The following is a 12,524-nucleotide window of genomic DNA, read 5'->3' as shown; positions in this document are numbered from 1 at the left end:
TTCCTAATCTGTTTCCCACTGTAATTATGGACTCTATACTCTGGCTAAAAAGATCATTTATCTTCTGCTAAGAGTTTCAATTGCTTTGTCTCCAATAAATTGCAGATATTACCTTTGACAGGTAACTAAGCCCAGCACAGTCACAGCTGATGTGCTCAGAAAATATTTGACATTTGTCTTACATATGACTTTAATAAAATGTTCACAACATGTTTCATGTCTATTTTTGTGAAAGCTTTTTTATCAAATTATGTATTACTAAAAAAATAATTTCTTATACCCAGAAAGACTAATTTTAGAGAGAGAAAGGTTATTTATAGGCAAATGCTCTGAACTGCATCCCTCTTTTTATAATACTACCAGTATAACAATATGGTGTTAATATACGTATTATACAAATAACAACACAGGTGAGTTATTTTTCCATGAGCTGACCTGGCCACCAGCATGCAGCAGGGACATTTCCACTGTGACAGATAATTTATGCAAAATAAATCCAAACCATAAGTAACTGCATGTGTGAGAACTGGGAAACTAATCAAGCCGAGCCAGCACTAATGAGCGCTGGCAGCCAGGAGCAGGGGCTGTGCCAGGCCTGGCAGGGAGGAGGGAGGGGAGAAGCCATCCATGGGAATGGAGCAGGGCCTGGAGCCCACCCTGTGCCCATCCCATCCCATCCCCATCCCATTATCCCATCCCATCCCATTATCCCATTATCCCATCCCATCCCATCCCACCCTGTGCCCATCCCCACCCTGTGCCCAGCCCAGGGCACTCAGTGTCACCCTGAGCCCACCCTGTGCCCCATCCCATCCCATCCCATTATCTCATCCCATCCCATCCCATCTCATCCCATTGATCCCATCCCATCCCATCCCATCCCATCCCATCCCATCCCATCCCATCCCATCCCATCCCATCCCATCCCATCCCATCCCATCCCATCCCATTATCCCATCCCATCCCATCATCCCATCCCATTATCCCATCCCATCCCCATCCCCACCCTGTCCCCATCCCCGGGCACTCAGTGCCACCTCCAGGAATGGGCACTCCGACCCTCCCTGGCAGCCCCCGCCGAGCCCTGAGCATCTTTCCTTGGAGAAATTCTTCCTGCATGGCACGACTCAGCACCACACCTGTTTATTTTTGCCACCTGAACCTCGTAGGCATTTCCTCCTGGTTTTTATGCAGCATTTAAAATCTAAGAAAAAGGACCAGTACGGGCACAGACTCGCAGCACTTACCAACGCATTTAATTCACCTTGAAATACCAGATATTTACTGTTCTGGGTGGGATTACAGGAAATCTCAGCTGAATCAGAGACTTTCCTTTAGTAGTTATTTTTTGTTGCTATTTAAGCCGGGCAAAGCTGAGCAGCAGGTCTGGTGTTACAGGTCCATCACTGCTGAGAACAAGCAGTTTCTCACAGTGCCTCTGCAAGAGCTTAGATTACGAAAATGCCATCAAATCTCAGCACTTCCATAAATACTCAGAGCTGGAGCGTTTTCCGTCTGAGGTGTCGGGGGCCTCGGGCTCTCCCGCCGGCAGCACAGGTCACCGCTCACACCGCAGGTCAGGCACAGCTCCTCCTCTCACGCTTTGATGGGATTCGGTGGGGTAAGCGTGCTCAGAACAAATGCTGCCTTGTTTTGTACTTTTCGTACTTTTTTTAAACTTCATAAGTTCTTTTTTTAATTTTTTTTTTCTTCCCCTCGGTAGCTCCCATTGTGCTTTTACAGCTACTTTTTATTGTAAGATTTGTGTATAATGAGATCTTATCACGGCAAAGCCTTCATACCCCCCGACTGCACTTGGTATCTGTCATCTCAACAGGCTGAACACAAACAGAACCCGCAGATCAAAACCCACAATATCCGAGGCAAGGGACCGCAGAGAGGGAAACCTTCAGCTGGAAAACGCTTCAGCGGTGTGAGTGCTGCCAGGGGCTATTTCTCCAGCACATATAAATAATATCTGTTCCTTTTCCGGGTTAAGTAAAGGTGGCCCGTCCACCTTGGACCAATCCGGTAAATTGGTCCAAATCGGGTGGTAATTGACGTTTTATGAAATGATAAGTCCTGTCCCTATTCACTATCAGCGACCTAACTGCCTTGTGGCTGCCCTACGTCCCTAGCTACTGTCTTATTTATTATAACAATCATCAAAGCATATAAAAATTACAAAAATACAAAAAAGCAAAAACACTACGAAAAGGGAGCTAGAAATATAATAATATAATAATATAATAATAAAAAAAATTGCTAAAATCAACTTCTTTGGATTGCATAATTTTCTGGCCCTACAGGCAAACATATGTACAATGTCCACAGACGACAGGAGTGCTGTTGTGGATAAAGTCCTGGCAATTTTCTCTTGCAGAGAGGGCTGGGCTCGGCTCCGCTCCGGGCGCGGCCGGACAGCCCGGGCAGGGGGGCTGGGAACGGGACTGGGGATTGGGAACGGGACTGGGGCTGAGAACGGGACTGGGGCTGGGAACGGGAACGGGGCTGGGAACGGGGCTGGGAACGGGACTGGGGCTGGGAACGGGACTGGGGATTGGGGCTGGGAACGGGGCTGGGAACGGGACTGGGGCTGGGAACGGGACTGGGGCTGAGAACGGGACTGGGGATTGGGAACGGGGCTGGGGATTGGGAACGGGACTGGGGCTGGGAACGGGACTGGGGCTGGGAACGGGACTGGGGCTGAGAACGGGACTGGGGATTGGGAACGGGGCTGGGGATTGGGAACGGGACTGGGGATTGGGAACGGGACTGGGGCTGGGAACGGGACCGGGGCTGGGAACGGGACCGGGGCTGGGAACGGGAACGGGGCTGGGAACGGGACTGGGGCTGGGAACGGGACTGGGGCTGAGAACGGGACTGGGGATTGGGAACGGGGCTGGGGATTGGGAACGGGACTGGGGCTGAGAACGGGACTGGGGATTGGGAACGGGACTGGGGATTGGGAACGGGACTGGGGATTGGGAACGGGACTGGGGCTGGGAACGGGACTGGGGCTGGGAACGGGACTGGGGATTGGGAACGGGACTGGGGATTGGGAACGGGACTGGGGCTGAGAACGGGACTGGGGATTGGGAACGGGACTGGGGATTGGGAACGGGACTGGGGATTGGGAACGGGACTGGGGATTGGGAACGGGACCGGGGCTGGGAACGGGACTGGGGATTGGGAACGGGACTGGGGATTGGGAACGGGACTGGGGATTGGGAACGGGACTGAGGCTGAAAACGGGACTGGGGCTGGGAACGGGACTGGGGCTGGGAACGGGACTGGGGATTGGGAACGGGACTGAGGCTGAAAACGGGACTGGGGATTGGGAACGGGACTGGGGCTGGGAACGGGACTGGGGCTGAGAACGGTACCGGGGATTGGGAACGGGACCGGGGCTGGGAACGGGACTGAGGCTGAAAACGGGACTGGGGCTGGGAACGGGACCGGGGCTGGGAACGGGACTGAGGCTGAAAACGGAACTGGGGATTGGGAACGGGACCGGGGCTGGGAACGGGACCGGGGCTGGGAACGGGACTGAGGCTGAAAACGGGACTGCGGCTGCCCTTCGGACTCTGCTCCTCGCCAGATTGACAAACCGGGCATCCGTCCCTACCCACGGTGAGTGCCCGGAGCTGCTCCCGAGCCGCTCCCATCCCCGCCCGGCAGAGCCGCTCCCAGCCCCGCTCCCAGCCCGGTGGAGCCGCCCCAGCCCCGCCCCAGCCCCGCCCCAGCCCCGCCCCAGCCCCGCCCGGCCGGGCGGTCCCGAGCGCTGCGCTCCGCCCCGGCGCCGCCGCCGTTTCCGTGCCGCTGTGCCGCCAGGCCGGGCCGGCTGTTCCGCGGCCATGGGCCCGCGCAGCGCCGAGCGGCGGGAGCACACGGCCCGGCGGCTGGAGCGGTTCGCGGCGCTGCGGGGTGCGGCGGGATGGCTCGGGATGGGGCGGGCGGGATGGGCCGGGATGGGCTGGGGCGGCCCGCGGGGCTCGGGCCGGGCCGTGTCCGGCGGAGTCTCAGCGGTGCCGTTCCCGCGGGCCGGTCTGATCGGTGCCGTTCCGCAGGCGCGGCCGCCCGGCCCGGCGAGCTGTGGGACGCGGTGGTGCTGACGGCGGCGGACGCGGCGCAGGCGGGCGCGTTCCGGGAGCAGCTGCGGGAGAAGCTGCGGCGGGGGCAGCTGCCCCGCGGGGTGCGGTACCTGGTGTGCGCCGACCCGCCGGGGCCCAGGATCGGTGCGTGGGGCCGGCATCGGGATCGGGATCGGGACCGGGACCGGGACCGGGATCGGGATCGGGATCGGGATCGGGATCGGGATCGGGATTGGGATCGGGATTGGGATCGGGATCAGGATCGGTGCGCGGGGCCGGGATCGGGATCGGGATCGGGACCGGGATTGGGATCGGGATCGGGATCGGGATCAGGATCGGTGCGCGGGGCCGGGATCGGGATCGCGACCGGGATCGGGATCGGTATCGGGATCGGTGCGTGGGGCCGGCATCGGGATCGGGATCGGGATCGGATTCGGGATCGGTGCGTGGGGCCGGGATCGGGATCGGGACCGGGATTGGGATTGGGGCCGGGATCGGGATCGGGATCGGTGCGTGGGGCCGGGATCGGGATCGGGATTGGGATCGGGATCGGGATCGGTGCGCGGGGCCGGGATCGGGATAGGGATCGGGATTGGGATCGGGATCGGGATCGGGACCGGGATCGGGATAGGGATCGGGATTGGGATCGGGATCGGTGCGTGGGGCCGGGGCCGGGATCGGGATCGGGATTGGGATCGGGATCGGGATCAGGATCGGTGCGTGGGATCGGGATCGGGATCAGGATCGGTGCGCGGGGCGGGATCGGGATCGGGATCGGGATCGGGATCGGTGCGCGCAGCCCGGGCAGGGCTCGGCTCGCAGCGTGTCCTGGGGTATGGGATAGCACTATTCATACTTACCTTGATCTGGTTATTTAAGCAGTTTGATTATGGTTTAGTACACTGCCCAGTGCTCATGTTAAACTGGCCTCATTGCTCGTAGTAACATCCTGTAATTCTTAATTCCCATTTCCTTTGATATACAAAGTATTATCTGCAGTACGGAGTAATATTCAGAGGCTAATTCTCAGGAGTCTAGCAGTTTTAAGTTGTAGGAGCACACAAAATATCCCAAACCATTTCCTCAGATCCCAAATCTTCCTTATTTCCATACTGTACATGTCAGAAGTGCTTCTGAGCACTGCCTTAAACCCATTAGTAGGCTTTTATGTGACTCGTTTCTTCCAGGAGCTGTTTTTTGTGGCGGAGGTAAGGCCTGTTTAATGGATGAAATGCTTCAGATGGTGGGGCTGTGCAGAAGTGCCTGGGAGAGTTTCACACAGTTTTCCCTGGAGCTGTCTGCTCAGAGAGCACAGGCTTGAGAGGGACTGGGACCAGCTTCTGTGTATGATCTTACCAGCCAAGGGACAGCAGCAGGACTATCCCATCTCTGGCTGGCACAGCAGGCATTACTGCAGCTCTTCTCACAGACACTAAAACTCTTTTCTGTAGGAAATGGTGGGTCAACTCTTCATGCTCTTCGGTGCTTGGAAGAGCAGTATGGTGATCAGTGGACTACCTTCACTGTGCTGCTAATCCATTCTGGTAAATCCTGTTTTATGTGATTTGCTCTAAAGTTATATACCTTTTCCTTTTTTTCTTCCTCAAAATAATAAAATGGCAGAGGAGCTGGAGTTCCAAATTACAGTTCCTTGAGGAAAGTACCCATGTGTCTGATCGTTTGCAGTTAGATTGGTGCTTGCAGGATGTTACTGTCACTTCAGCATTTCTTGCTCAGCCAGTGAGAAAGGTGTGATTCACAGTGGGATTTAGGTTTCTGCAGTGAAATATCCATGTAAGGAACACAACCCTCCCTCAGGGGACCTTGGGCTCCTCATACCTCTGGGCAAGCTGAATGCTCCCCTTTTTATCCACTGAGCCAGGCCACTTCCAGATGTGGAACAGCATCAGTTCTGCAGAGGAGAAAGAAACCAAGTGATAACAGGTGTTGTGACCAAACCACTGCCTTCTTCACTCATCTCTGGCTTAAAATTCCCGTCAGGAATGTGGGGGTTCTCCTCCAAGCAGAAGGCAGGTGTTGTTTGCTTCTGTCACTTCAGTGACAGCTCTGAAACAGAAGGGTGGCACCATCCATCACAGTTGAGTAGGAGCTGTGTAAGGCAGGCTGGGTTCTGGACATGAGGTCAGATCTGCTTTGGGCCTATGCCCAAGCCAAGAGGTTTGTAATGCTTTTGTGTACCGTGCAGTAGGTGCCTAGGTCTGGGTTTTGCTCACTCTATACAGTGTTTCTGTGTAACTAAAAGTGTTTTTGCAGGCGGTTACAGCCAGCGTTTGCCAAGTGCCAGTGCCCTGGGCAAGATCTTCACGGCGCTGCCCCTGGGCTGTCCCGTGCTGCAGATGCTGGAGCTGAAGCTGGCCATGTACATGGACTTTCCCCAGCACATGGCACCAGGCGTGCTGGTCAGCTGCTCGGACGACATCGAGCTGTACAGCACTGCAGCCACAGAGAGCATCACCTTCGACAGGCCTGGCTTCACTGCCCTGGCCCACCCCTCCGAGCCGGCCCTGGGCACCGCGCACGGGGTGTTCGTGTTGGACCCCAGCAGCTTCTCGGGGCAGGGGGGGCTGCTCTACGGGTCCTGCCATCGTTTCCTGCACAAGCCTGACCTGCAGACCATGCAGCAGAGTGGTGCAGTGTGTGTGAGGGGGGCTGGCCCTCGGCCCAGCTGCCCTGGGAGCCAGGGGGGCTCGCAGTGCGTGTACACGGACAGCGTGTTCTACATGGACCACGGCACTGCCCGGCAGCTGCTGCTCTTCTACAAGCAGGTGGGCAGCCTGTGCTGTGAAATAGATGCCTACGGTGACTTTCTGCAGGCGCTGGGGCCCGGAGCCACCCCAGATGACACCAGGAGCACCAGGGAGGGCCCGGGGCCGGTGGCGGTGCGGCAGCAGCTCTTCTCCCTCCTGCAGGGCACCCCCCTCCACGTCATCGTCCTCAACAACTCCCGCTTCTACCACATCGGCACTGCCCAGGAGTACCTGCTGCATCTGGCTGCTGGCAGCAAGCTGAGGTTTGAGCTGGGGCTGCAGCCCGTGGCTTTCAGCCTGGTGCCTGGCCCGGCCGCCAGCTGGGACCGGCTGAGCGTCGTGCAGAGCATCCTGCAGCCCGGGTGCCAGCTGGAGCCTGGCTCCGTCATCGAGCACTGCAGGCTGGGGCCCGGGGTCTCTGTGGGGCAGGGCTGCATTGTCAGTGGCTCCTGCATCACTTCCAGGGCAGACATCCCCTCCGGCTGCTTCCTGAGCTCGGTGAGTGTGCAGATCTCTGGCCGGCTGCAGTTTGTCACCATGGTGTTCGGGGTGGGCGATGACTTGAAGAGCACTGCCAGGTCGCTGTCGGATATCCACTCCCTCCAGTTCTTTGGAGCCAGCCTGCCAGAGTGCCTTGGCCTCTGGGGCATGGAGGCTTCAGAGCAGCTCTTCTCCAGCGAGGACACGCGTCTGGGGCTGTGGACTGCCAGGATTTTCCCTGTCTGTGCCACTCGGAGTGAATCAGCCAGGGTGTCGCTGAACATGCTGAGTGCTGTGCGGCACAAGTCACCTTTCAAACTGAGTGGCTTTCAGCTTCTGTCTGTTGAGGAAATGCTCACCTACAAAGACGTGGAAGACATGCTGAGGTTTAGGAAGGAGATTTACGATGAAATCTGCCTACAAAAACAAAAGGAGAAGTCTGATTATGGAACAAACAGTGCTTGAATAAATCTCTTGTTTTCATTTGTGGATGATTGATTACTTCCCAGCTTGTAAGAATCCTAAGGGAAAAGTACACAGATCTCTTCTCTGATCTCATTGAAGTAGAAATGAAGAAATTGCATAACATTAATAAAGCAGCAAATGCAGATAAACTGCTCTTTTGATTAATGTAGGGGAATATTTCAGATCTGAAAACACTAATTGGTGACTTTTTGTGGGTTATATGTTATGTCTTACAGTCTTTGTCAGGATATGATACAGAAAAAATTGTCTATTTGTCTGAAAACTGCTTTAAAGGCTTTTAAAGGGTAGAATATTAGTTTCAGCAACATGGAATAATTCAACTTAGGTTTCTGTCTTTTCATGCTGTCATTTTACAGTACAGTGTCAGTTAGGTAGAGGTAAAATGATTAAAAGTGCTTTTAACTCAAGCCACCTTGTCTTAGGCATTAATAAATTTTTCTCTTTCGTTTTGTAACTTTTTTTATCCCTTCCTGTTTTTCATCAGAGATAAAAAGATTGGCATGAGAGATTATTCTTCCCTTGTGACTCCTGGCACTGGGGTCAGCACCTGCCACAAGAGATGCTGATTTATTTTACTGGGAGTTGCTGGAGGCTGCAGTGCAGTGTGGTGGAGAAGTTGCCAGCTCTTTGTTACCCGTGGACTGAGTGATGTGTGCCCTGCCAAAAGCAGCATTTTGTGTTTCTCCACACTGAGCTCTTGCAGTCCTTGCTGTGCTTGGTGGGGCAGAGCAAAAAGCAGAGAGGTTTATTGTGAGAGGCCCCACAGTGAGAGAAGCTCTGCCCCTTCTCCCCCTTCTGCAGATGAAGTTGATATTTAGGTCCATCTTTGGATGCCCAAGATGCAGCTCCAAACACAATCTGCTGCTTTTAGGAGTATGCTGTGCACTGTGTCAGTGGGATTTGGCTGTGAGCATGGTGCCTCCTTTGCTCCTGAGTGTCTCTGTGGGGTTTCATGTTTTATTTAGTGCCTCATGACGACAGTGTTTATTCCCTGCTGCCTGAAATCCCAAATGGCACCTAGGAGGCAGCAGAATGGCATCCCCTGGGCATTGCCCCCCCTGCTGTCACCTGCACCAGCTTCTGCTTCCTTAATAAACCTGGAAACACAGACAAGTTAACATGGAGGCTGGGAATTCCTTCAAAGGAATAAAGATTTCTGAGAAAATAGAGGTCTAAAAGTCAATGAAATGTTGTTAATGTAGTTAGACAATGGAAGCCATAGCTTTGGGAACACTCAAGTCCAAGATAAAGTCACAAAGTGGAAATAGTCATAGAGCATGGAGTTGTCATTTGTATATCATCCTGTTTGCATGGTTTATTCATCTATTGTTACACAAAAGATTTCAGGAGAAACATGTCAGACACAGACTGTGCATCTTGACTTGGGGACCAGGCTTGGTTTGGCACAGACTCTGCTGTGCTGCCAGGTGAGTTCTCTGAGTGTTTGGCAACAGGGAAATGCATCCTCTTGCAATTGCATTTGTTCTGAGTTCCCTGAGTACCAGCTATTGAGTTCATTAGTGAAAGCAAACTGGATAAAAATAGGAATGGGTTTGTTTGTGGCACATAAGTATTGGGAAAAGAGACAACTTGTGGGAGAGGCTGTGGTAGGCTGGGCCAGCAGCAGCTGCTGTGGCTTAGGGAGCAGTGAGAATTCCAAGACAAAAAATGGAGTGCCAGCCTGGTGTAGCCATGGACTAGTGCAGTTAGCCCCAGGTCAGATCTTGAGGCAAAGGTTTGAATGAAAATAAATCTGTTGTAGTGGAATAAGCCTAGATTTAGCAGGTAAGAGCCATTGCACTGCTTTCAGTCTGGGCTTTCCTCTTACTCTGAGCATTTCTGTCTCAAATTGAGAGGAGATTTCAGTCAATATTAGCCCTGGATAACATCAGCAGGGTGGATGGATTTACTCCACAGGTGTGGCAGTATCTGGTGGTGTACCATTCTTCATTTCTGAACTGCAAGCAAGTTTAATGTAAAAGGTTATGAGGGACATTACAATATATCTTTGATTTGCAGAGAGCTGTATTAATTATTTTCCCATGTGGAGGGATTTGAAAGCCACATGGATGTGACACTTGGAGGCAGGTTAGTAGTGGCCTTGGCAGTGCCAGGGGAATGGTTGGACTTGATGGTCTGGGAGGGCTTTTTTCAGTCCAAATGCTTCTTTGATCCTGCAGTTCTCTGTACTGCAGCTATTTATGAAGTGTGTACATTTTTAGCTGTAACAAATTGCAGTCCTTACAGCAAGGGTCATGTTGCAGTGTCAGTACATCTTATTAAAATCAAAAAGCCTGCAGAGCAGAGCCTTCCTGACAATAATAATAACAATAATCCAAGGCTGATGTATTCAGTCTGTGTATGTATTTTATCTGTACTGCATTTACAACTCCAGGTAATCTGTGTATTCCACAGCCTGCTGTTCGTGTAGATGACAATTTTCTCCTGCAGCCAGCTGGGATAAGTGTGTCCCAAGGAAACTGGGAAACTGTGCAAGCCACCCAGTAACACTTCACAGGAGGGTCAGGGGTTTGGGGTTGCTAGTTTCCAGGGCCAGGTTCCCAAGCCAGGACCATCACAGCATTTTCCTGAGGGATGAGGGATGCACTCATCAGAGTGCCAGGCACAAGCAGCTCTGCTGGGGTCCTCTGCTGAGAGCCAGAGTTTGCTTTGGGTTGTTCCTCTCAGAGTTCCCCACGTGGGTGCAATGTTTTGTGTCCTCTAGGTCACTGCTCCATCTGTCCTGAAATGCAACTCGGGCTGGTACAATCTCAAACAAACTCAAGATGAGCTTGTAATGACTTTTTTTCCTGTCAGCTTTGTTTATTGAATTAGTTTTGCTGTTTAGTACAAGAATAGGGCTGGTGATGAGCAGGAGTGCAGTGATCTCCCTGGGCAGGCACTGTGGCCAGAGGGTCAGCCCTGCTGCCTGTGCTCTGCTGAAACCTGAGAGGGGCTGTTTCTGTCAGACTGCCACCTCACAGAGAGCTCAGGGCAAGGCAGCTGACACAGAAACCAGCAGCTGGGAGGGATGTGTGCCAGGAGGATTTGGGGAGCTGCTGAGAGAAGTGAGCTGCAAGGATCAGCCGGATCTGCAGAGCAGTGCTGGTGCCTTCTCAGGGTGGGTTTGCTGCAGCCTCTTCTCATGCCCAAAGCTGTTTGATGCCAGAGCTTTGTGTTTGCTCTCTCAGCTGAGCCCCTCTCCTGAGAGCAGAAATGGCAGCACGGTGCTGCACACACTGCTGCACCTGCTCCCCTCCAAGGGCCACGGGCTCCTCTCTCCTCCTGAGACACATTTCCTGGGACACACCTGAACCTCACCAGAGCAATGAAATTCATGGGAACAACTGACAGCTTCCTCAAGTAAATTATAAATGTGGGTATATGTTAATTGTGGATATGTTCTGATCAATTTGAAATAAAGATGATTTCAAAAGCCTTACTCCTGTAAACCCTCCTGGGAAGGACATTTCAGAGCTCAGCCCTCCCAGTGGTTTGGTGGCTGGATGTGGGAATCAGCTGCCAGGCTCGTGCCTTTCTGTGAGTCATTCCCAAACATCTCAGCATCCCTTGTCACAGCAGTGCCCACTCTTGTGAGGTGGGTTTGTGTGTAAATGTGTGCAAGTGCAGGGGCAGGCTGCAGTGCCAAGGCAGCCAGGCTGGGCAGGGGGATGCAGCAAGATCAGGTTTTAGGGCTGTGTGTTCTGTTAATGTGCTTGCCTGCCTGAAACCCTTCACTGGCATGAGAACTCACACACAGAGCAGCTGCTGGGGCAGTCACCACACTTCAATACACGAATATAAATATTTGTATGTGTGTGTGTTTGCATTTCACTTTGAATTGTGTATTGCCCTTCTAAGTGCCATGCCCAGCTCCTGTGTCAGGGGTTCTGAGCTGCAACTACCCCTGGCCTCTGAGGGGTCACCCCTCTGGGACCCCTGCACCCCCTGGGGACCCCCTGCACTCCCTGGGGACCCCTGCACCCCCTGGGGACCCCCTGCACTCCCTGGGGACCCCTGCACTCCCTGGGAACCCTGCACTCCTTGGGGACCCCTGCACTCCCTGGGAACCCTGCACCCCCTGGGGACCCCCTGCACTCCTTGGGGATCCCCTGCACCCCCTGGGGACCCCTGCACTCCTTGGGGACCCCTGCACTCTTTGGGGACCCCCTGCACTCCCTGGGAACCCTGCACTCCCTGGGACCCCTGCACTCCCTGGGAACCCCTGCACTCCCTGGAGATCCCTGCACCCCCTGGGGACCCCTGCACTCCTTGGGGACCCCCTGCACTCCCTGGGACCCCCTGCACTCCCTGGAGATCCCCTGCATTCCTGGGGACCCCCTGCACTCTTTGGGGACCCCTGCACCCCCTGGGGACCCCCTGCACTCCCTGGGGACCCCTGCACTCCCTGGGACCCCCTGCACTCCCTGGAGATCCCCTGCATTCCTGGGGACCCCCTGCACTCTTTGGGGACCCCTGCACCCCCTGGGGACCCCCTGCACTCCCTGGGACCCCCTGCACTCCCTGGAGATCCCCTGCATTCCTGGGGACCCCCTGCACTCTTTGGGGACCCCTGCACCCCCTGGGGACCCCCTGCACTCCCTGGGACCCCCTGCACTCCCTGGAGATCCCCTGCACTCCCTGGGGACCCCCTGCACTCCTGGGTACCCTCACAGAACACCTGGCTGCCTTCAGC

The 12,524-nt window shown here is 54.4% G+C and overlaps 1 protein-coding gene across 1 annotated transcript; it reads left to right on the top strand.

Moving 5' to 3' along the window:
- Nucleotides 1-3,795: 3,795 nt before the first annotated feature.
- On the top strand, nucleotides 3,796-8,282 carry FPGT (fucose-1-phosphate guanylyltransferase). The gene is made up of 4 exons (XM_079314356.1): nucleotides 3,796-3,927; nucleotides 4,071-4,238; nucleotides 5,546-5,638; nucleotides 6,369-8,282. Exons 1-4 carry the CDS (start codon nucleotides 3,858-3,860, stop codon nucleotides 7,805-7,807), a joined length of 1,770 nt encoding a protein of 589 aa, XP_079170482.1. The 5' UTR covers nucleotides 3,796-3,857; the 3' UTR covers nucleotides 7,808-8,282.
- Nucleotides 8,283-12,524: the final 4,242 nt, after the last annotated feature.

Source organism: Erithacus rubecula, assembly GCF_903797595.1.
Source record: "Erithacus rubecula genome assembly, chromosome: 10".
Classification (NCBI taxonomy): domain Eukaryota; kingdom Metazoa; phylum Chordata; class Aves; order Passeriformes; family Muscicapidae; genus Erithacus; species Erithacus rubecula.
Note: the sequence above shows the minus strand (reverse complement) of the source record. Positions and strands in the feature narration are given on the sequence as shown.